The sequence below is a fragment of the Argentina anserina genome, chromosome 2 (genome assembly GCF_933775445.1).
Source record: "Argentina anserina chromosome 2, drPotAnse1.1, whole genome shotgun sequence".
In the NCBI taxonomy this organism is placed as follows: domain Eukaryota; kingdom Viridiplantae; phylum Streptophyta; class Magnoliopsida; order Rosales; family Rosaceae; genus Argentina; species Argentina anserina.
Genome location: NC_065873.1, coordinates 7,368,476 through 7,393,131, shown reverse-complemented (window position 1 = coordinate 7,393,131; position 24,656 = coordinate 7,368,476). Strand labels below are relative to the sequence as shown.

The window sequence follows — 24,656 nt, the reverse complement described above, 5'->3', positions numbered from 1 at the left end:
ACTCTCTTCATGTTGAAGGGGGTATTTATAGTGTCAATGTTTATATTTTGTATAATATTTTAATGATACTAAAATAATAAATTTCTTTAATTATATAATTAAATCAATATGTATTTTCCGATTAAATTAAAATTAGTTATTCTCATAACTAAATTAAACAGAAAATAATTGACTTAATTATAACCGTTAAAGAATTTATTAATTTAACCAAATGTCCAATTATCATTTCAAATCGTCAATTACATTCAATTTTTCGATTTAAGTCGGAATCACGTAGCTTCAATTACGCTAATCCGCTTATGTGCTGACACGAGTTTTATTCGGATGCGTACCAATTTTGTTGACTTTTGGGCCACGTGTGCAATTTCATATATTTCTGGTTAGTTCTTAAATTGTTATGTAACTAATGATTTATCAATTTTTATGAAGTAGTTGCGTTTTCTTATTCAATAAATTGTTATGTCTACAAATGCCCCTACTTCAAGTCGTGTTGTAGACATGTCGTCATCACGTGCCGAAAGCGCAGTTTGAAGTATGCACTTTGATTTGAAGAATTTGTGGAACTGACTTCCGAGGCTCCGCAAATTTTGTAGTAATATTTCCTTATGACTTCCGAGATTTAGTTCGACATGAAGGAAAATTATTGATCTCTCCGTCAATTTATTTTATTTGTAAAATAAATGTTTCCATCCTATCACGATCTTCCCTCAAGTCACCACTGGATACTCGCTTGAAGTTGCTCTTTGCTTCATTACTTTCTCTTGTTCCTGGTTAAATTCATATGATCGCCCTTCACCAGATGTTTTATTTGAAATATATTCATTCTCAATCTGCATATCATGTGATTTTGTAGCAAAAGAACTTGGACCCTCATCCCTCATGAAGAAGATTCTGGAAAGCACTACAGTTGGCATTTTACTTTTCTCCCTCGGGTGTATTTGCATCTTCACTTTTAAATTTATTTCCATTTGATTTATCTACACTGCCATGCAACTTGCCTCCACTTTTTTTTTTGACGACGTGAGCTTGATTTAAGTATCTTCTCCAATGAACCAACAACTTCCTCTACCTGCTATTTAATGGAATTCCATTAATATATCCGTCCTCGTTGGATGAATTTTCCTCAGACCCACTTTCTCCATCCCTCTTAGAGGTTATATAATTAATATTGCGGATAACAACCTTTCTTGAGGACTTGTGCCCCTGCTTTTTCCTATACTGCTGCTCTATTCCAGAGTGCCTTTTACCATTCTGCAAATGATCATCATTTTCACTTTCATAACTTGAACCAGTGTTTTCATCGGATCCATCTTGTTTTGAAGTTTTGAGTGCTCTTCTTGAGAATGCTTCTTTTTACTTCTATGAGATTTATGTTTCCGACGATCATCAGATTCCTGATCAAACATAAAGCCATTGTCTTCCATGTTTTACCCAGCATTTTGCACTTCAAGCTTGAGCTGATATTCATTGATTTGGGGATGGATCTTTCTTTTTATGTTGCATTGATGATGGAATCGTGAATTGTATAGGCTCCAAAGAGGAAGAGATTGATGTTTTCTAAAGCCAAGAGAAACAATCAGGTCAGCACTAGTTCCACCATTGCTCTTTTGGTCTGCCAAACACTTGAAGAAAAAGCTTCAAGTGCGCATGCTTTTTCATCCACACCACAACATTATTATTATTGCTTCCAATTTCGATCACACATGGAAGCCACAATGTCGCACACAATAAAAAGGGCCAGGTAGTTGAATAAGTTGGATTTCCTAAAAGGGCAAGCAAACAGAAGGTATGGGAATCTAAAAGAGAGGAGTGAGAGAAGGCACATGGCTACCTGTTCTTAATCATGCGCACGTTAGAGGTACCAATTCATCACTACGCATGCGCACCCACAAGGCTCTTGCTTTTTGCAAAATTCCTCTTATAAGTAAGGTCCAGCCTATAATACATGGAAAGTCATGCATGTGATCATCACTCATCCTTTGGTACTACAAAGCTTCCATCTGCCTTGTTGCCTTTTCTTCTTGTAGCCTCTTTATCATTGCCATTGTCTGGTTGGATGTTATTGCAGAAGCACTCCTCTCTTTTTCAAGTTCTGCATATACTTTATTTAAAGCTTTGCGTTCTGCTCTCAATACCAATTTCAGCTTCGCCTCCTTACTCACCATCCCTTGCAAATAATAATCCCCTACGAATACAAGAAATCAAATCCAGCAAACTCTACTCCATCCCCTGTCACAAAGTCAAGGTAAGTATTATCCTTAGTTGCATGGTAAAGCCATCCAGCTGCCCGTAGAAGCTCATCTCCATATCCTGTGGAATTGTAAATGTTCTGAATGTAGAACACTGTCATCGGCATGAGCATTGACAAGAAAGTCAGTGATCCACTTCAACGAATCTTTAGCCTTGTCCAACTGATCCACCTTATCCATATGATCACCATACTCAAGAACCGACCAAGACAGAACCGAGACAGTGAACACCATTGGAAGACCAACTTCATGTGATCTCCGGCGTCGTACATTTCCTTCGACAAGTCCACCATCCTCATCATCTCCCTCGGCATCAGTTGGCTTAGTTTGACACAGAGTGTGAGGATCTGCTTTTATACCAGCTCCATTGTTAGGTAAAAACACAAGGGGATCGGAGTAGAGCCGAGAGCAGTATAATTGAATCATTCAGTGCGGTTGTGCTTTAGTGCAACCAGTTGTTTTTACTGGTCTGACTTTGACCTTTTCTTTAGTTTGACTTTGACTTTTGATTTTTTTTTCAGACCTTGACCCCTTTTTTTTTAGTCTGACTTTAACTTTTGATTTTTTCTGACTTTGACCTTTTTTTTGTAGGATTTTGACAATAATCTGAGAGCCGCGGTCAATCTAGCCATTCGACTGCTTTCGAAACGCGTTGATTTCTTGTGAATTTGAAGAACGTAAACGACCTAATCGCTTGACTGCTTTCATTTCATAAACTTGACAGCACTCAATAAAAGCGTTTTAGGCTTTACGCATCACATTCACCATGGCGGCTTTCAAGAGTTTTAAGGACGAGACGATCACTATCCTCGACAATGTTAAAGATGAGCAACAAGAAGGCACCACTTTAACCGTATACCCCTCTCTCACTGGGCCATTCGCCTTTAAAGCTCCATTCTATGGCAGCTCAACTCCCGTCTCGCATTGGACTTACGCAGTGAATTACCAAGTAGCCAGCTTCCAATCACCCAAGTCAGGCAACGAGGAGCTAAGTTCAGACGTTTTGATGTTGAAGTCTGCACATCCTGACAAAGATGCTCTTATGGTGTCATTCAAGCTTCTCAACAACTCTATATCCAACAACTCTGTGCGATGGGGTACGTTTCAAACTACCGACGGCTTTACGTATACATAGTGTTACTGGGAGTGGGTAGAAGATGTATTAAGCCGAAACAAAGACCTCATCAAGAAGGTGGGCCTCTATCGAGCAGTGTTTGCGTCATTATTCACCTATGATCGTGTTGCTCCCGTGGTGCAAGCTTTTTGTGAATATTGGTGCACTGCTACGAACACTTTACACACATCGCAAGGAGAGATGTGTATATAAGTTTTGGACCTTGAGCATATTGGAGGCTTGCCTATCCTTGGTAGGTTTTATGAAGAAGTCATTCCACCCATTGGTGAGTTTTCTGCAAAGAGCAAAGAACGAGAGCTTCTCATCCCTAAAAGCTGTCGTTATTTGTTTCTTGCTTACCATAGATTGTGCAAGAGAGAGCGTAGCAACGTGAAGATAACTACATGGATACAATATTGGTATAAATGCAAGATGAGATACAAGAGACCTCCCGCCAAGAGTACACGAAAAAGAGGGACGTGCCCGCTAGTACTCACAATCCATCAGGCGTCGTTTCGGGAATTCGCCAGCGAACTCTGGAAGACCTTTCACCATTCGAGGATTTAAGCGTAGAAGAAGCAAGCATGAAATATGTTTACCCGAAGAATGATGCAGGTTTTATTCGTCCAAGAGTTTTTAGGATCGCTCACAGAATGTCCCGAGGTCAAAACTATTGTTTGGCGGTTCCCGTATTGGCGAGTATATATCAGGGTTTGAATGCCATATCTGTCTCTAATGATCCAGGAAGCTGTCCAATCGCGCTTCCTTTTCATTGCTTGTATAGGTGGTTGGGCGAATATTTTGGCACCCATTTCTTCTTTCGGCATCCAGAAAGCTTCAGGCCCTTGATGGTCCATATTTCAGGGGAATTTTCGGCAACAGATTTCGAGGATGGGCAAGCCCGTGCCTTGTTCACTGGTTGTGATGACGTGCCAAAGTCCTGAGTGTGCGCAAACTGGTTGTTGACACCCATGGAGCCTCTCATTCGGATTCTGCCTATCTGATTAGTCTTCGCTCCGGATTTGTGTCCTTGCGACAAGATAGTCGGCGAGTAGTCGAAACCTATAGCCCTCAACGATTCAGCCGACAATTCAGATATGTTCAGGGTGTTCCCTGAGGTTCCCACGAAGATCATCGGCCCGTAACTTTGGCTCAGACATACTCGTTTTGGGATAGTTTGACGAAGCTTGGCACAAAGAATGAGGTAATCCTGCCTATGAAAAGCGACATCACGAAGTTTATGGTTACTCTGGACTACGTCCGATGGTGGTTCAAAGTCCATCATCGTGCATTGAAGAAGCCTATGAAGATAACCATTGTGAATTTGCCGCAACAAGAGCCTCCAAAAGCTAAACGAGACAACTATGTGACAACTCCTCTTCAAATTTTTGTTTCTGCCGAAGCTTTGCTTCCGGTTGATAACTATCAGATTCCACCTCCTCCAGTTTTGGAAGGAATCGAAGATGCATCAGATTTTAGCCCCAGGCCGAAGGAGAAGATTGCTACATCCAGAAGGCATAGCAGAAGCAGCAGTAGTACCCATAGTGACGTGCGTTTCAAACGTCAAAAGTGGGATGATGCTGATCTTGGCCCTATTTACTACAATCTCAATGCTAATTTTGATCTTGGCGGCAATTTTCTTGGGGATGCTCCTGGTCTTTCAAAACTCGTGCATGCTCATGTTGAGGTAAATTTTTTTGTTGTAGTTGCTTTTGTACTCTGTCCCATTTAAATATGTTGAATGTATCATATTCAACAGTTCACTTATTGCCGACTTGACTCAATTTTGTTCCTCCCAGCTTGAAGATATCGGTTATTTTGATGAAGTCTGCTTAGGTGACGGCGTTCAATATCCTTTTGAGGAGTGTGCAGCTAATACTCTCCCAGAAAAAGAACTACGTCTAAAGGAGAGTGAACCACAACCAGTTGATCAGCGAGGTACACGCGAACATATTTATATATTATTTTCCCGTATTTCTTCAATAATTTTTTTTCTTCAGGTTTGTCCGTGGCGACGGAGAGTACAAAGCCTTCAGAAAGAACAATATTTCCTGAAGCTTTTGTGTGCGATATTGTGATAGTGGATACAATTTAATGGCTTCGCGATATCCGCATACGAGTAGATGCGGAAGTTTGTGTAAAGATAGAAGGCTTGATAACGACGTATTCTCTAAAGATGATTATTGCTGGGAAGAATGAGCTTGATATGTTGACGAATGAACTTTGCAAATATAAAGTCGACCCATCAACAATAAAAAACAAATTGGAGTAGTTGATGACAAGCGTTACCTTGTATGACTCGGCAAGACTTGCATGCACTCACAAATGCGTCATGGGCACAAATGCCCAAAAATTGGCAGAGACAGAGTCCAAAATCAAGACAGCTTAAGAAATTCGACAAATTACTTTTGATCAGCATCAATCTACGCTTGAGTGCCTTGAGAATTAGAAGAAAGAACAACAGAAGCTAGGGCAGACGTTGGACTCGCTAGATGCAGTTCTTCACGATGCGAGACTTGTTGATCTAGAACAGAAGATGTGTCAAATCCGAGTGATTCTAAAATTGACTACAGCAGAGATTGAAGAGGCAAAGAAGTTGCGAGCTAGTTTTGAAGAACATCGTAGTAGCTTCAAGGGTTTGACCTGGATATGATAGCTGACTTGAATGATCGAGACTTGCCCTTTTTTTTGTTATATGTTTTTTTTTTCAATCATCTTGTAATAAGTTGATTTTCAAAATCAACTTACTATCAATGAAATAAGAATTTTCTATGTTATTTGATGGACAAACCCTTATTTTTATTTTGGTGTGACTGAACTTTAGATTGTTATTCTCAAGCTGCCTACATATCCTTCTAAAGAAGGAATCAAGTCATCACGTAGTTCAAGAGTTTTTATTATTATTATTATTATCATTTGTCTTGTGCATTTTATGCTCGTGCAGACTTAGAGCATACTTTGATATTTTCAAGCATAGTATTTCTTCAAGAACTTGCCGTTAATAGGATCGATCCTCAGACCGTCTTCCGCCACAATTTTGTAAGCTCTATTGGTGTATACTTCTTTGACGACGTAATGACCATCCCACTTTGACTTGAATTTGGAGTCAGTCTTGTGTGTCATAATGATGGGTCTTTGAACAGCAAGAACTAAATCATCAACTTGAAATGACCGCGGTCGAACACCTTTGTTGAAGGTGTGTGACATCCGAGCTTGGTAGCATTCCAGGTGTTGTTGTGCATCAAGCCTCTTCTCGTCCAAAACTTCTAACTCTTGTAGGTGCAACTTGACATTTTCCTCATTTGTGAGACCTTCTTCTAAAGCGATTCTCAATAACGAAATTTCTTTCTCTAATGGTAACATGGCTTTGACACCATAGACGAGAGAATAAGGTGTAGCATTTGTGGCTGTCCGATACGTCGTTCTATAAGCCCAGAGAGCTTCGCTCAATTTCTCATGCCAATCCCTCTACTTCTTGTTGGCAGTTTTCTTCAGAATGTTACAAAGCGTTTTATTGAATGTTTCTGCCAAACCATTTGTCGGGGCGTTGTATATCGAAGAAAGGTGAAGCTTGAAGTGGAATTTCTTGCTCAACTTTTCTGTTGCGGTATTCGAGAAATATTTGGCGTTGTCTGTGATGATGCACTGTGGTATACCATAGCGTTGTATAATGCTTCCCGTAATGAAGTACACAACATTTTCTTTCTTTATTTCTTTCAGTGGTATCGCCTCTGCCCACTTTGAGAATGAATCCGTGGCTGCCAGAATGTACATATGACCGGCCGATGATTTCGAAGTGATGGGTCCGGTTGCATCCATTCCCCATACGTCAAATGCGTGCGAAGCAATTGTCGGATGCAACGGCTCAGGTGGCTGATGAATGAAGTTGGTATGAAACTGACAAGCTTGGTATTTTTGTGCATAATCCATACAATCCTTGACCATGGCGGGCCAATAATACCCTAGTCGTCTTACTTGAAAATGTAACTTCGGTCCTAACTGATGTGCTCCACACACTCCAGAATGAACCTATTCCATGGCTTTAACCGCTTCATCTTTTTCCAAGTATCGATGAAGTACTCCGGAAAATGACCTCCGATATAAAGTTTCTTTGTAGTAGAGTAAGCGCGGTGCTCGCCTCTTGATGCTCCACCTTTGCTTCGAATCTTCAGGAAGCTTGTTGTGCTCAAAGTAGTCGATAAAAGGATGCTTCCAATATTTAACATCAATGGTGTAAACTGACACTACATGAGAACTAGCACACTGGAGTGAAGGTTTTGTTGTCATGACCCACCTTTGGAAAATTGGGATGTCCAAAATTTCGTCTCCAGACAATGCTAAAGTTGTCGCCAAGTTTGCCAATGCGTCTGCCATTTGATTTTCTTTCCGTGGCACATGTATGAGTGTAACATTATCAAAGACCTTCAAGAGTTGTGTGGCGAGTTGGAAATAAGGTACTAAATTTTCCTTCTTGACCTCGTAATTAGTGAGCAGTTGACCAATCGCCAACTTCGAGTCTCCGTACACTTCAAGACTTTGGATTTCAATTTCTAATGTTATTTGCAATCCCATGATCAAAGCTTGGTACTCTGCGACATTGTTGGAGCACAGTTCCCCAAGAGTGAAAGAATAAGGCAATATTTATTTTTGTGGAGAGACAAAGATAACACCAGCCCCTACTCTGTTTGCCCTAGATGAGCCATCGAAAAACATCTTCCAAGTAGAGAGGATCTCTGCAAGGAAAACTTCCTCGTCCGGGAATTCATTTGAGATTTCCCAATCCGCTGGAATAGGGTGGTATGCCGGGAAGTCGGCCAACGCCTGTCCTTTCACTGCTTTAGCGGGCACATATACAATATCGTATTGGTAATAGTAATGCCCACTTAGCCATGCGCCCCAGTTAGAACTGGTTTAGATAATATGAACTTAAATGGATCGGCTCGCGCCACCAAGTGCATTGTGTAAGCTTGCATGTAATGCCTCAACTTTTGAATGGCGAAGACGAGTGCAAGACACATCTTTGCTATCGACGGATAATTCAGCTCAGGTCCGGTGAGGGTCCGACTTAAGTAGTACAAGGCTTTCTCTTTTTTGGCTTCATTTTCTTGGGCAAGAAAGGCCCCAAGTGATCTCTCTTGAGCCGCGATGTAAAGTATAAGAGGTTTCACGGCGATAGGTGCACCCAACACCGGAGGATTCGCTAGGTATTTCGTTATGCTCTCAAAAGCATTGCGACAAGGTTCATCCCATACAAATGGAACATCTTTCTTCATGAGTCGACTGAATGGTTGGCAACGGCCCACCATTTTCGATATGAACCGTCTGATGAAGGCAAGTCGTCCTTGGAGGCTTTTCAACTCGCGCAAATTTCTTGGCTTTGGCATTTCCTAGATGGCTTTAATTTTGGATTGGTCTACCTCGATGCCTCGGTGCTTCACGATGAATCTAAGAAATTTTCCAGAACTAACGCCGAAGCCACACTTCAAAGGATTCATTTTTAACTGGTATTTGCGTAACTTGTCGAACACTCTTCATAGATCTTGCAGGTGATCACTTCTTTTCTTTGGTTTGACAACCAAATCATCAACATAGCATTCTACATATTTGTGCAGCATGTCACAGAAAATTTTCTGCATAGCGCGTTGGTACGTTGCACCGGCATTTTTAAACCCGAATGGCATGACCTTATAGCAATAAATTCCTTTGGGAGTTCGAAATGCAGTGAGTTCCTCATCCTCTAAGACCATCCATTTCTGGTTGTAACATGATGATCCGTCCATGAATGACAAAACCTCATGCCCGGTTGTCGCATCCACAATGAGCTCTATGATTGGCAGAGGGAAATCATCTTTTGGACATGCCTCATTTAAGTCACGAAAATCTACACAAACGCGGATTTGTCAGTTCTTCTTCTTGACAGGAACAATGTTTGCGATCCACTTGGGATACTGAACCTCTCTAATGAAGCCTGCGGAAATCAACTTATTAACTTTTGCTTCAATTTGAGGAATAAGTTATGTTCGAAAGCGTTTTTGTATTTGCTTGGTTGGCCGAGCCTCCGGTTTGACAGCAAGTCGATGAACTGCTACCTTTGGATACAGGCCAAGCATTTCTTTGTACGTCCAAGCAAAGACATCTTTGTACTCGAGCAACAGATCAATATATTCTTTTTCTTCTTCAGAACTTAAAGACGCACTCACAAAAATAGGTCTTGGGTCTTCTTCTGTTCCGAAGTTAATCTCCTTAAGTTCGTCCATAGTGGCTTGCCCCCCGTCTTCAAGTTCTGGAGGAGCTTCGTCTACTTCAATTTCAAAATCTTCATGGCCGTCTTCCTCTACATCATTTGCTTCTGCCACCGTGACATAAGAGGTTTGGATAATGTCATCCTCATCGCCATTATCGAGGTTGCTATATCCTTTTTGGCCAGTGAATATGATGGTATGTTGCTTCACTTTGAGTTGATCCATGGAATCCACTTCTAACACACAATGCCTCTTCATGCGTGACGGGATAAGATTTCAGATTTCTTTGCTCTCTGGTCGACTACAAGTCGTTTTCCTCTTGCATATTTGTCGTTCCTTAGGTGCTTGGATCATTTCCAATGCAGGCTTTCGCGGAATGGGGTTTGACTCTTTCTTATCTTTGTCTGAACTTAACATCCTTTTGAATACGGAAGTCCAAGTAGTTGTACTACCGATGTGAATTAAGACTGAACCTCTACTTGATGTCATCTTCACATGGTCAAAAACTGACGCCTTTGTGATTGACCCTTCGATACGTTCAAATGTTTCTCTTCGGGAACCTGGACGAATGCGATTGAACAATGAAATGCGAGGGGTTGACTGGACCTCTTGACTCTTCTCTTCAACCACCTCGACACTGATATGTTGAACATTGCCTCGTTCCGCCCTTCTTCTTCCTAAAATTTTGATTGGCTTGTTCGAAGTGAAACCGAGACTAGCTTTAGAAGAATCAAATGTTACCCCTTGCTCTCTTAACTTCTTTTGTGACTCATCAAGCTCATGCGCCATCTTTGCTGCAGCTTGGTCGTCCTTTTTGCTTGATGAACTAAAGTCGTATCCAGCATTTTCTAACAGCTTGTATGCGTTAGGGTCGAACCCTTCACTTGTTCTTTTCTTGGGAAACAATCCATGTTCCGTCTTACCTTGAATTGGTTTGACAAACCCCTTTAGTGGCTGCTTTGTAGGATTTCGGTTGATCACCTTTATTAATGGCAATGTTGACTCCTCCTTCAACAATTTCACATCATCATCTTTTAATTTTCGTGGGCTCTCTTGTGACTTTGTCCCCCACAAATGGCGACTCCCCCTCCCTTCGTCTAGACTTCGGAATATAGCGAAGGACTGGAAAGGCATGGCTGACTTTTCTTTCCGCAGATGATGTTGTTGCTTCAGATGAGACTTTTTGCAACACTTCACCATGAAATTCAACGTCTTTTGATTTGGAATGGTTTGGTATCTCCTACCACAGTTTTCACACATTCGCGATAGAACTTGAAGCATTAGTGTAAAGTGGATGGCACGATGCCATTTCTATGGTCATCCCAATAACAAGTTGTACGAGGTCTTCGCATCGATGACATGGAACAAGGTGTTTGATTTTAGCTCTCCAATGTCTACATCTAGTCTGATCATCCCTATCGCTCTTTGTCCTCCTTGGTTGGAACCTTGGATCATGAGACGACTCCTTGATAACTCATCAACGTTGAGGCCGAGTTGAGACATGGTTAACTTGGGCATGATATTTACTGCTGACCCTCAGTCTATGAGCATGCGATTCAACTTCCGCTCTCGTATGCACCCTGTTACAAAAAGATGGCGATTATGTGGCTTAGAGCACAATTGGAGGTCATCGTCTGTGAAGTGAATGGTATCACAATATGCATCACACGCGCCACATTCCTTCATGCTTGTGGAGTGTTTTCCTACGTCGATAAGCAACTCCACAAGTGCGCATCTCGTTGATTTTGACAATTGCATCAAGTCAGAGAGGCTAAGTTGGAAAGGTAGACTCTTCAATTATTTCAACACCTCATTTTTGTTTAACACTTGACTTGCACCTATTTATCTTGCTTCAGGCTCTTCATCTTCTTTGGAGTTGATTTCACAACTTGTGGCCATTGAAGTGACCTTTAGTTGTTTTGTAGGAAATTGCTCTATTGACAAGTTCCGGCGAAGAGGCTTCCACAAATATGGAACGACTTTCGTTTCAAAACGTCCTCGTCCGTTCTCCTCCCATCGTGGAGGTGATTTCTTATGACTTGGTTGGGAAACCGGTGAGTTTGACATCATACCTTTGCGAGTTCTTCTCCGGGTGACCAATATCCATCCTTCATCATTGGCATTAGGGTCCACTTAGAGGATAGGTGTGGAAGCAGGACATTCTTTAACTTCTTTGGTATTCTTATGTTCGCGCTCATCCTTTGTGAAATGGGACGGTGCTTTTATTGGGTGAAAATAGAGTGGAACTGGCTCGAACGACCCGAATGTAGCGGTAGTGCAATTGACTTCAGCAACGTCGTCAACGTCCAGCTCAATCCTCCCTTTCTTGGCGAGATTCATTATCAAATCCTTGAGAACAGAGCACTTCTCTATAGGGTGACTAACGAGGCGATGATATTTGTAATACTTCGGATCATTGACTCGATGCATTTCTTCTGGACGCTTGCACTCCGGAAGATCTATTATCTTGTTTTCGAGCAGATCCTCTGACATGCCCGCCACATCAGAGTCTGGGAATGGGTATGTGTTTCGCTCCATCTCTTTCAATGTGCGTTTACTCCTATTGTAGGTTCGAGGAGGTTCCACCTTATTGAACTCCTTCTTATCCCGCATAGAGATCTTAACTGGAGCAGTATTGATGACCATTGATTCTTTGGAAGGCTTCTTCACAACCTTGTCAAATCTGCTTCCGAAGACTTTGTCTTTTCATTGGTCAACCATGTACTCATTCTTTCCCTTATGACTTGCCAAGCTTAGCTCCATGTCGTGTGCTCGAGTAGCCAACTCTTCGAAAGAACGAGGCTTAATTCCTTGCAAGATGTATAGCAAATCAAAGTGCATGCTTTGGATGCACATTTCAACGGCTGACACCTCTGATAGTCGATCCTTGCAATCAAGGCTAAGTAAGTGTCATCTATTGATGTAGTTGACCGTGCGTTCATCCTTTCGTTGCTTCGTGTTAGTTAGCTCCATCATGCTCACCGTCCGCCTTGTACTATAGAATCGATTGAGGAACTCGCGCTCCATTTGGTCCCAACTGTCAACATATTCCGGCTCTAAGTCATTATACCACTCAAAGACATTTCCCTTCAACGAGCGAACAAACTACTTGACAAGGTGATCGCATTCTGTCCCGGCGTTACTACAAGTCTCCACAAAGTGGGCGACGTGTTGCTTTGGGTTCCCTTTACCTTGAAATTGTTGGAACGTTGGTGGCTGATACCCCAGCGGCATCCTTAAGATGTCGATTCTCTTAGTGTAAGGTTTGGAGTAAGTGAGGGAGTCACGAGAATGACCTCCATATTGTGCCCGAATTGAGTTGGTGATGATGTCTTGCAATTGCTGGAGTGATAAGGAACCAAGCGAGTCGCCATCGTTCTTGGACGTTTCTCCCTTTTCATTTACTTTGCTCCTGCCAGGTGACCCTTTGGTGGAGTTCTCAGCATCGTGATCTTCCAACTTGCTATAAAGTTCAGCAATTTGCACATCCTTTTCTTCAACCGTTCGGGTGAGTTTTTAAACCATCTCAAATAGATTGGAGAGTTGCTCCTCGATCATGGATGCCCCCGTCACCAAGACCTACGCATTGTCAGAAGAGGATTCATGCGCCATAGAATGAAAGTTATCGCCATCTTCTTTGGGACTTCCATGGTATGATGCCGTGCTTGATTCATCATCAGAGAAAACGTCTTCCAGGATAGGGCCATCACCATGAACGGATAGAGGAGATTGATGCTTTGGCTCCTTCTCTTTCGACGCTTGTTTCTTCCCACTCTCAGAGGCATGATTTATTGCTCCCAAGCTCTCCAAGGTGATCATTGGTTGACGAGGCTTACTAGCAAGTGCCATAAATGTTGTGGGTTGAGCTCTAGCCACTCTCTAGGTAACAAGGGCAATCGGTTCACTCTTTGATTTGGAGAATGTTTGTTTGGATTTCTTGACCGGCTCAGCCTCTCCTTTGACCTCGCGGTTGTGAACTTGGGTTTCGTCGATGGAACAGCTTGGTTGTTCTTGGAAGCCATCGCACAAACGAATTTGAAGATTTCTTCGGAGAAGGAGATGAGAGGCCAAAAATGTCCCACTAGGCGTGCCAATTTGTAGAATGAAAATCTGAAAACAAATGAGAATGCAGACACGTGTACAAATAAAATGTGATTTATTGATAATCAAGCGCGGGGTTACAATCTTTGTGAATTCCTTTGATTCTATCTCCGTATGTAACTTGGCTCCAGGGTGACATGCACTTGATCTTGAGAATTTGAGTTTGGATTTGGACTTGATGAAGAACGAGCGATTTGGTAGCTTGACGATTCTTCATAAACTTGAGTTTGGATTTGGATTGATAAAGAACGAGCGACTTGGTAGCTTGACGATTCTTCGTGGACTTGAGTTTGAATTTGGATTTATTGAAGAACGAGCGATTTGGTAGCTTGACGATTCTTCGTGGACTTGGGAGATTTCGGGACTTCTCGAGAGTGATCTTGCTCAAGTGATTTTCTCTCTTCTTCTCAAGTCCCCTCTCTTCATGTTGATGGGGGTATTTATAATGTCAATGTTTCTATTTTGTAGAATATATTAATGACACTAAAATAATAAATTTCTTTAATTGTATAATTAAATCAATATGTATTTTCCGATTAAATTAAAATTAGTTATTCTCATAACTAAATTAAATATAAAATAATTGACTTAATTATAACCGTTAAAGAATTTATTAATTTAATCAAATGTCCGATTATCATTTTGAATCGTCAATGATATTCAATTTTTCGATTTAAGTCGGAATCATGTAGCTTCAATTACGCTAATCCGTTTATGTGCTGACACGAGTTTTATTCGGATCCGCACAAACTTTGTTGACTTTTGGGTCACGTGTGCAATTTTGTCGGGTTCTTGGTCAATTTAATTATTTAAGGAAGATAATTTACTTCATTAAATTTCATATGTCTACACATTTAACTCACATATCTTGCAGTGCAGATTCCTGTAGTTTCTATGAATGACGAAGGAAAAGTAGTAGTTATGTCAGAGGAAAGTGAGGGAGATAAGGAGCTGGTCAATAAAGAGAAGAGGATACTCGCATTATGCTGTATCCATTTTCACTAACATGCTTACTCCATAAGAATTACATTTTGGCTGACCCACGGCAGAGAACGTGTCCATTATGGAAACTCTAGTAACCGTGGTTTTGGATTCATCTGGTCAACTGGTGTCTCTGTACAAGCCAAGCGGACCGGTTATGAATTATAGATTTCTGGTCTCATGGTCTGATAACTGAGTGTAATAATTTATTTGTTCAGCTTAGTAATCATTTCCTTCACACATTAGTCACTAAGGTTTTAAAACTATTTCTTGTCATCTGATATGAGTTGCATACTTGCACCAAAAGGTGAGAGAGGAATTGAGAATAATTTTCCAGTTTTTTCTTCACCCGATTGGCTGGAAACTAATGAAAATAGCAGGCAACTCTGGAACCTGATTCCTTTTCACATGATGTATGTTGAGAGTTACTCTTAAAATGGTCTATTGATTTTGTTATAGCTTAGATAGCAAAGCCAAAATGGCCAAATGTACTAGCAAAGACACCAGATTATAATGCCTTTTAAGACTAGTTTTTTGTTCAGTTAACTTTAATTTTTGACGAGCATAGCTTTACTCAACTAACTAAGCATCGTTTACAATTTCAAATTAGATTAACCAGAGTTATGCATGAATGCTTCTGTTACAGTTTTGCTTGTTCCAGGACACTTGTTTTTCGTTTGCAATAATCTTTTGTAGTACTTCAGTAGCAAATGATCTTCTTTGTTGACTCTAGAATCAGACATATCTATGTTGCATGTGGACAGTTTGAAGTCCTAGATCAGAGAGGTGTATCAAACGGCCTACGCATCATTGTCTTCTACATTTGAATGATTAAGGCTAAGTGCCTTAGGTTGTTTTTATACCCTCAAAACTGAACAACATAAAGATCCTACAATTTTCAGTTGATTCTAATTATACCAGGAGCCAAAATGGTAGGGATATTCATTCTACCTTACCTTGAAGTAAATTTTCCTAATTACTGAAATAAAGGGTGTTTTGTTTTGACTGTGAACTGTGTTTATTTGATTCTTTGCAAAGGAATCTGAGTTGTGCAACACAGTAACTAATAGATGTGGAAACAATCAAGTGTGCAGCCCACTGGCCTCAGATTCAGATACTTGCAGCCAAAGCTCGCGAAGTGTATTGCAAGAATGTCGATATTAGTTACTCTAGTGAAAGGCTTCAGAAAAGTAGCATTAATAGTCATATACTGAACTGCTATGCACTGAGATGATATTCCATACTAGATAAGAGTGCTTGAAGAGGCTTAAAGTTACTCTGTTGTTTCAAGCTAATTACAATCAACAATACTTGCATTGTCATTATACAATTCTACTATCTGCCATATGATCATGACAATTATCAAGTTCTTATCTTAGACAACTATGAACAGAAGAATAAAAAGGTCATACTAGTATTGTGAATTATTATCGCTTACTAATTTGTCTTTTCTTTTCTTTAGAAAGTGAAATAAAGACTAATTCTTCGCCCTTAGTCGAAATTTATTGATAAAAAGGTGCAAAAAAGAAATGGGAGGCTAGGCCATATCACTCCGTGGATCACGGCCTTGTTGCTTTCTATTCTGCTGTTTGTAAGGTCGATATTATACACGCATTATGAGCTAGATAGAGAATAACACCCATATTAATCTACTTTTTATTGTTTTCATTCTTGATCAATTTCTTCTTTGTAAACCAGCTACTTTCAATGCAATTGCTAGTGCTATCTTCTCTTTGACAGTGTCAAAGAATTGGAAATAGGCGTACCTCCATGGCCTGTTCAAAATTAGTGTACCACAAACACCCCAAAAGCCTACAATAAAGCCAAGCACGGCGCTGCTATAGATACCAAGCTTTTCACCAGCATCTGCATGATTTTTATTTTCTTCAGCATGAGGCGTGTCATCATCATCTTCTTCTTCTTGGCATTTTGAAAGAGGAAATCCACATAGTGAAGGATTGCCTTCATAAATAGATGAATCATCCAGTGTCTGAAGTTGATTCCCGGAAGGAATCCTACCTGTCAACTTGTTGTAGGATACATTCATGTGAGACAAGAATGTCAAAGAAGAAATACCTTGAGGAATGTGGCCTGAAAGCTGGTTTTGGGAGAGGTCAAGAGTTTCAAGCAACTTCAAGTTTCCAATGTTTGAGGGGATATTTCCACTTAATTGATTCATGGACAAGTTCAAGGTACTCAATCCCATGAGACCGCTTATTTCTTCATGAATCTCACCTTCCAAACCATTTGACGAAATATCAATGATGGTTAAGATGAAAAGAATATAGATTGAATTCTTATTGATTGATCAATGTAATTACAATGTATTTATAAGATTCTAGATTACAAATTATCAAGTATGAAACCAAAGATTGTTTGTCAATTACTACGGCTAGAGATTTGGTTGGTGAGATCCGGTTGTTGTATATTGACTCACGCCAACACTCCCTCTCAAGTTGGTGCATACACATCGATCATGCCCAACTTGCTAAGTGAGTCATAAAATGTCTTCTTAGACACTCCTTTTGTGAGTATATCTGCAAGTTGATCTTCCGAAGGAACAAAAAGAAAACTAATGATCTTAGCATCTAGTTTCTCCTTAATAAAGTGACGATCAACCTCCACATGCTTTGTACGATCATGTTGTACAAGATTCTGTGAAATATCAACAGCTGCCTTGTTGTCACAGTACAGCTGCATAACACACTTAGGCTTAATACCCAAATCTTGTAGCAAATTTCTAAGCCATAATAACTCGCACACTCCATGAGTCATACCTCTGTATTCTGCTTCAGCACTAGATCGAGCTACCACCTTTTGTTTCTTACTCTTCCAAGTAACAAGATTACCCCCAACAAAGGTAAAGTACCCTGATGTGGACCTCCGATCTGTAATATTTCAAGCCTAATCTGCATCTGTGAAGCCACAAACCTCAATGATATTGTTGTGATTAGAAAACATTACTCCTCTCACTAGAGCTGACTTCAAGTACCTCAAAACCCTCACAACAGCATCCATGTGATCCACACTGGGATTATGCATGAACTGACTCACTACACTTACTGCATACGCAAGATCTGGTCTGGTATGTGATAAATAAATCAGGCGTCCAACTAGCCTCTGATAATGAGTTTTGTCAGTAGGCACCTAATCTGGGTATTCTGCTAACCGATGGTTCTGCTCAATAGGAGTATCAATTGGAGTGTAATCCAACATACCTGTCTCTGTTAGTAGATCAAAGATGTACTTCCTCTGACATAGAAAGATACCATCACTTCCCCGGGCTACCTCAATGCCCAAGAAGTACTTGAGTGTACCTAAGTCCTTCATCTCAAACTCTGGAGAGCAATACCCGAATAGTGTTCATCTTTGCAACAGGTGCAAATGTCTCATCATAGTCTATACCATATGTTTGGGTGAACCCTTTTGCTACTAGGCATGCTTTATACCAGCTCACTGACCTATCTGGATTATGCTTCACTGTAAACATCCAACGATATCCCACTGCCTTCTTGCCATGTGGTGGAGATACAAGCTCCCAAGTATTGTTCTTATGTAATGCTTCCATTTCTTCCTCTATCGCTTTCCTCCATTTTGGATCTCTCGATGCATCCTGTACTTTGTTAGGTATTGATATAGCAGAAAATTTGATTCACAAATGATTCATATGACTTAGACAATCTTTTGTTAGACATAAAATTTGCCACATGATACTTAGCTTTAGCATGAATGGTAGGTTCATATTTTTTTGTTGGCTGACCTCGAGTAGACCTATTTGGCAAGACATATTGTCTACCATTAGTTTTACTAGTATTAGCCCCAATAGAATGACTAACCTCAGATGAGTGATCTTCTGTACCAGGGGAACGTTGGTCAGGGGTATAAACAACAGTAGGGGAGGCAGGAGGGGCAGTTGTGCTGTCAGCTTCCAGGTCAGCTTCCAGTACCTGAATCTCTGTAGTAAATAGCCAGAATCATCAGTAATCTCAACCGGACCTGTCACCATATCTCTTGGATGACTTGTCTCCCCCTCTCCATGATACAGCTCTTCAAAATATGAAATCTCCCCCTGAAGAGCAGTATCAAAAGACGTGAAATAGCTCATGTCCTCAAAGAAAGTAACATTCATAGTGACATAATACTCTCTGGTAGGTGGATGATAGCACCTGTACCCTTTCTGATGTCTTCCGTATCCAACAAACACGCATTTAACTGCTCGGGCATCCAACTTAGACAACTGATATTTTGGAAGATGGACAAAAGCAACACAACCGAAAACACGGGCGGGAAGATTATGAAAAGAGGGTAAAGAAACATGGGATTCAAGCACCTCATATGGAACTTTGCCGTCAAGGACACGAGATGGAAGACGATTAATGAGGTGAGCAGAAGTTATGACAGCATCACCCCAAAGGTATTTAGGCATATGAGCACTAAAGAGAATACACCGAGCCATATCAAGTAAATGACGATTTTTTCTTTCGGCAACTCCATTTTGCTCATGTGTGTAAGGACACGTTGTTTGATGAACAATGCCGTGTGCGTTAAAGAACTCCTGAAAGACACGATTCACATACCCCCCCCTTATCAGAACGAAGAATTTTAATTATGGCATGGTATTGTGTTTGGACACTGGTATAGAAGGCTTGAAAAGCTGGAAAAACCTCATTTTTGGTTTTCAGAAGAACAATCCATGAAAGATGTGTGCAATCATCAATAAATGACACGTAATACCGCATTCCCGACACAGTAGACTCTTTGGAGGGCCCCCAAACATCAGAATGAATTAATTCAAAAGGAAGAATGCTTTTATCAGAAGTACTAGGGGAATATGTAGACCGATGACTCTTGCCCAAAACACAAGTTTCACAACGAAAAACTGACTCATCCACACCAATAAACAAAGTAGGCATGGATTTTTTCATAACAATAAATGAAGGATGTCCCAAGCGACGATGCCATAACCAAACTTCACTTAGCTTATCAGAAGTGGAGAGTAAAGCTATCCAAGACTGTGCCCCTGGTTTCTTTCCCGCATATGTCTGATCCAGATGAAACAACCTGCCCTGTAGATACCCCCGACCAATTAACTCCCCGGTGAGAAGATCTTGAAATATCACATACATGGGAAAAAATGTCACAGAGTACTTAGCTTCAGTGTTCAACTGTGGGACAGATATCAAATGATGAGATAAAGTAGGTACATATAAGACATTGTGAAGCTCTATTGTGGGAGTAATACGAACTGACCCTTTCCCTAATACGGGGAAGGCCTCACCATTAGTATTAGTAACATATGATACTGGTGGAGGAGATAATATAGTAAAATAAGATTTGTCATAAGTCATATGATCGGACGCACCAGAATCAATAATCCATGTATCAAATCTAACAAAGTGAGAAATATGTAAAGCCATACCAATCTTACCACGACCAGCTATTGATGCTGTGGGTGTTTCTCCTCCTGCCGTATGATGATCATGTCCAACTACACCATAAATATCTGGTTCTTGGACTAGTTGAATAGCTGCTTTTGCCTTAGGACGATAATTAGGCCTTTGGAGCCTAAGGTGTGGATACAACTTCCAACAGGTTGCACGAGCATGGTTTGTATCATGGAAATAAGAGCAAGGATGGCGGGGCTGATTCCCGAAGCCTGGTGGTGGTCCTCAATGATGAAGTGGAGATGAAGTGGCCTGCTGAAGAGGTGGTGCTGAAGATCTAGCACGAATAGTAAGGCTGGAAACTTCAACTTGTGTCTGATGAAGGCCTTCCTGGTGAGATTCATCCTTACGGATATATGTGAAAGCTGTAATTAAACTTGGGGGTTCGGTTTGGCGGAGCAATTCCCCCTTCGCATTGTTATGTTTAGTATCAAGACCTTTCAGGAAATGGTGAACTCGCTCAAGCTCCTTCCCACGTTGGTACCAAACAATATCCTCCTGATGTTTGATCATGCAAGGACGTTTCACATCAATCTCAGCCCAAATATTTTTTAATTTGGTGAAATATTGCGCCACCGGTTGCCCATCTTGTTGCATCGCCAAAGCGGTGCACATTAACTCATGAACCTGTATAAAATCAGAGTCATTAGTATATAAGTCTTCAAGTGTCAGCCATATTGTCTGCGCAGTGTCACATGCCTCCACCAGATCAATTATCTCGTCATTCATAGCTTTCCACAAGACGGACATCACAAGGCCATCATCATCGTCCCACTTAGTGTAGGCAATAATATCATCTTTACTAGGAGCCTGAGTGACTCCGGTTACATGCCCTATTTTGTGCATGCCTCGAAGATGAGCCGCTATAAGTCGCTTCCATTTACGCAAATTGGTCCCATTGAGTTTAGTACCCCCAAAAGACCCACTATCAGAACTCTTGACAGATACTTCAAATTTCGGAACATCACTTTCGTCTCCAAAACCCATTGAAAAGGAAATGGAAAAAACAGAATTAGGAATTATACAGCGGAAACACCAAAAAACAGATAAGAATCTGTCTTGGGTGCACGTGCACTGTCGGTGCACCTACACTGCCAATACAAAGGTATCAATTCTGGGCTGGAGCGGGTCGGATTGAATCTGGTCCGGGTCAGAGCTTTCCGGGTCAGATCGTCTGCGGGTCAGGTCAGATCGTCTGCGGGCCGGGTTGGATTGACTACAGGCCGGGTCGGATCGTATGTGGGTCGGGCCGGATTGACTGCAGGCCGGGTCGGATCGACTGCAGATTTTAGAGATGCTCGATCGGAGGAAAAACTCGACGCCGGAGCGTCGGAGCGTGATACCGGTTGGCGGTGACTTGATGTGGCGGAGGGAAGAACGTGGAGCGGTCCACCGGTGGTCGTCGGAGATGGAGGAGTGAGCTAGAACGGGTGAGCGTCGGACTGGATGCGGCGGAGGGAAGAACGTGGAGCGGTCCACTGGTGGTCGTCGGAGATGGAGGAGTGAGCTGGAACGGGTGAGCCAGAACGAGCTGGCGGTTACAGCGAGGTTGTCGGCTCCGAGATGGCGTGCGGTTCCTCCGAGCTGGCGGTGACAGCAAGGTAGTCGGCTCCAAGATGGCGTGCGGCTGGAAGTTACGCGTCGTTTGACGCACAGTGGTAGAGAGCGGCGCCGGGGGTGGAGTACGTCGTCGTCGCAGGGTGTATACAATAAGAAGAAACCGTCGGGGTACGTGCGAAGTGACTAGCAGATGTCCGGTGGGTTGGCACGTGTGAGCTCGACGGAAGTGAGGGCGGCCGGCAGGGAAGAAAGGAGCAGGAGGAGCTCCAAAGAAAAAATCTGCCGGAAAAAGAAAACCCAGAAAAACAGAGCATTTTTTGTTTGCTTTGATACCAAGATGAAAAGAATATAGATTGAATTCTTATTGATTGATCAATGTATTTATAGGATTCTAGATTACAAATTATCAAGTATGAAACCAAAGATTGTTTGTCAATTACTACGGCTAGAGATTTGGTTGGTGAGATCCGGTTGTTGTATATTGACTCACGCCAACAGGTTAGAAGTTGAGCACATTCTTCCTCATATTCCAATTCTCTTCCTTTTAATGTCACAGCTGTTAAATCATGACCACAATAACTTGAGGAGTTCCAGTAACCACGATCATTGACTAGAGAAGTCAGATTAAGAAAGCACTTTGGAATAGTCCCTGATAAGTTGTTGTGACCCAAATCCAGGATCCGAAGGTTAGAAAGAGTGCACAATTGTATAGGTATATGTCCACTTAAAAAGTTGGATCGCAATTGTAGCACTTCCAATAAAGATACTTTTGATCCTATCCAAGAAGGTATGCTTCCGGTAAAGTTGTTGCCTCCGAGATAAAGTCTGTCCAAAGTTGACAAATTTTGCAAGGAAGAAGGAATGTCTCCGCTAAAATGGTTGTTGTCCATTCTTAATACTTGCAAAGAACTCGGAACACCCATTGACGTTGGAATGCTACCAGACAAAAAGTTGTTCGAGACATCCACAACTCCTATGGAGTTCCAAGAACCCCATTCTTGAAGGAATTTCCCAGAAAACTGATTGTTGTTCAGAGCAATACAATATATAGACTGAATAGTGCAAATAGATGATGGAATAGTTCCATTCAAGTAATTATAACCAAGATATAGATATTCTAACGTTGGAGCATTAGTGGAGGAAAGCTGGAGGCGCCCATCAAATTGATTAGTTCTTAAATCTATATAATATAAATTTGGAAAGTTGAAACGGAACAGAAGCATCCCGCTTATTTGGTTGTTAGGTAAATCCAGGTATCGGATTTGAGAAGAGATATTAGACATCCATTCATCTGGTATTGCACCCGAGATTCCAGCATTCCTAAGTCTGACATAAATGAGCTTAGTTTGAGATTGAAGCCACAGAGGGAAGCCTGGGGCATTTACTCGGCGGTTCACCATGAAAAGTTCACGAAGCTGGAAAGGAGGAATCCATTCAGAATCAGTCAAATTGAAAATGACAGGCACATGTTGGTCTGTGCTTATTGTAAAAGACTCTAATCTTGTGAGATTTATGAAATGAGCTTCTGTTAAACTCCCAACCCATGAATTACTCGACAGATGAAGTGTAACAAGTTGAGAGAGTTGTCATACACTTTCAGGAATGGAACTGTTGAAAGCATTATTACTAAAATCAAGAGAAACTAGTTGCGAGAGTTGTCCCAGACTTTCAGGAATGGAACTGTTGAAATCATTATAGCTAAGATGAAGAGAAACTAGATGCGAGAGTTGTCCCACACTTTGAGGGATAGATCCCCAGAAACCATTATCTCGCAGGTCAAGATGCTGCAGGCGTTTTAGCACTCCCAACGAACTAGGCAATTTGCCTACTATCCCAGAATCAGAGAAATCTAGTGACTCCATTCTATTAAATGAACAATTTGAAAAACCACTCAAAAACTCTTCAATCCCCCCATCAAAGATGTTTTCTGAAAGAGCTAATGACTTGAGCTTGCACAAATTTCCAACGAATTTGGGAACTTGACCTTTGAGTCCCGTGCTAGATAATTCAAGGTGTTCTAGAGATATGAGTGGTGCTAATTCATCAACAAAGGAGAGGTCACTGAAAGAATTAGAATTTAGATCAAGTTTTGAAAGGCTAGAAAGATTGAAAATCCATTTAGGAAACGAAAAATTGACAAGATCAATCCCTGACATATCAAGGACTGCAATTGATGTCAAGTTATTGAATTCTAGTGAGTGTGGAATGATTTGAATATGACACCTTGACAAATGCAACTCTAAGAGTGAAGGAAGCATGTTAACATCATGTAGCCAACTAGCTCCCGTGCTGCTGATATTAACACGTCCAAGATTGAGGTATTCTAGGGAAGAGAGATGAGAAAGCCAATTCAAGTTTTTGGAAGACACATCACTGTAATATGAAGAACTGAGGTCTACGCAGTTCAAGTTTGAAAGGTTACCAAGAGAAGAGGGAATTTCTCCTGTAAAGTTGGAATATGAGAGATTGAGATACTTTAAACTCGTAAGCTGCCCAATGAATTTTGGAATGTGAATCCCTTTGAAGTCATTTTTGCTTAAATCCAACTCAGATGTTTCAAGCCAAGCAATGAAGGATTAATCAACTCACCAAACAATATAGATTCTTCATGCTCCGTGGAGTTCCACAGGTAATCAGAAACGGTGTCTGGATATTTATTATGGAGATCAATGGCTGTGACATGACCAGTGTGGTTGTTGCATGAAATCCCCCTCCATCGGCAACATTGATGACCAACCCAAGAAGAAAGTCTGCCAGACGGATCAGTGAGATGTTGTTTGAAGCTAAGAAGTGCCAGTCTCTCTTCCTCCATGCATGATTTCACAGTACTATTAATGTTTAGGCATGAAGAGTCCAAAAATAACAAGAGCAGCAAGTGCAGAGTGAGCCGGGAGAGGGGTTGAAGTAAGCATAGAAATCCATAACTAATATGAGGCTATGTTTGTTTGTTGCTGATGCATGGGAT

At 41.3% G+C, this 24,656-nt stretch overlaps 3 protein-coding genes across 3 annotated transcripts in view; all 3 read right to left on the bottom strand.

Moving 5' to 3' along the window:
* The window catches only part of LOC126785020 (pentatricopeptide repeat-containing protein At4g01400, mitochondrial), a 40,132-nt gene that overhangs the window by 9,389 nt on the left and 6,087 nt on the right, over positions 1–24,656 (bottom strand). The window lies entirely within an intron of this gene.
* LOC126783901 (uncharacterized) lies at positions 6,832–7,308 on the bottom strand. The gene has a single exon (XM_050509441.1). The coding sequence runs from the start codon at positions 7,306–7,308 to the stop codon at positions 6,832–6,834; it is 477 nt and encodes a 158-aa protein (XP_050365398.1).
* LOC126783899 (receptor-like protein EIX2) lies at positions 21,766–24,628 on the bottom strand. Its single transcript, XM_050509440.1, has 2 exons — positions 24,281–24,628; positions 21,766–23,106 (listed from the first exon to the last, which is right to left on the bottom strand). Exons 1-2 carry the CDS (start codon positions 24,371–24,373, stop codon positions 21,766–21,768), a joined length of 1,434 nt encoding a protein of 477 aa, XP_050365397.1. The 5' UTR covers positions 24,374–24,628.

Bases quoted from the DNA above. Each gene is read 5' to 3' on its own strand.
- LOC126783899 (XM_050509440.1), bottom strand. From the start codon at position 24,373: ATGTCACAGCCATTGATCTCCATAATAAATATCCAGACACCGTTTCTG. The intron at 23,107-24,280 runs GTGAGTTGATTA...CCTCCTTTCCAG, and splicing joins TGAAGAATCTATATTGTTTG to CTTCGTGAACTTTTCATGGT.
- LOC126783901 (XM_050509441.1), bottom strand. From the start codon at position 7,308: ATGGTCAAGGATTGTATGGATTATGCACAAAAATACCAAGCTTGTCAG.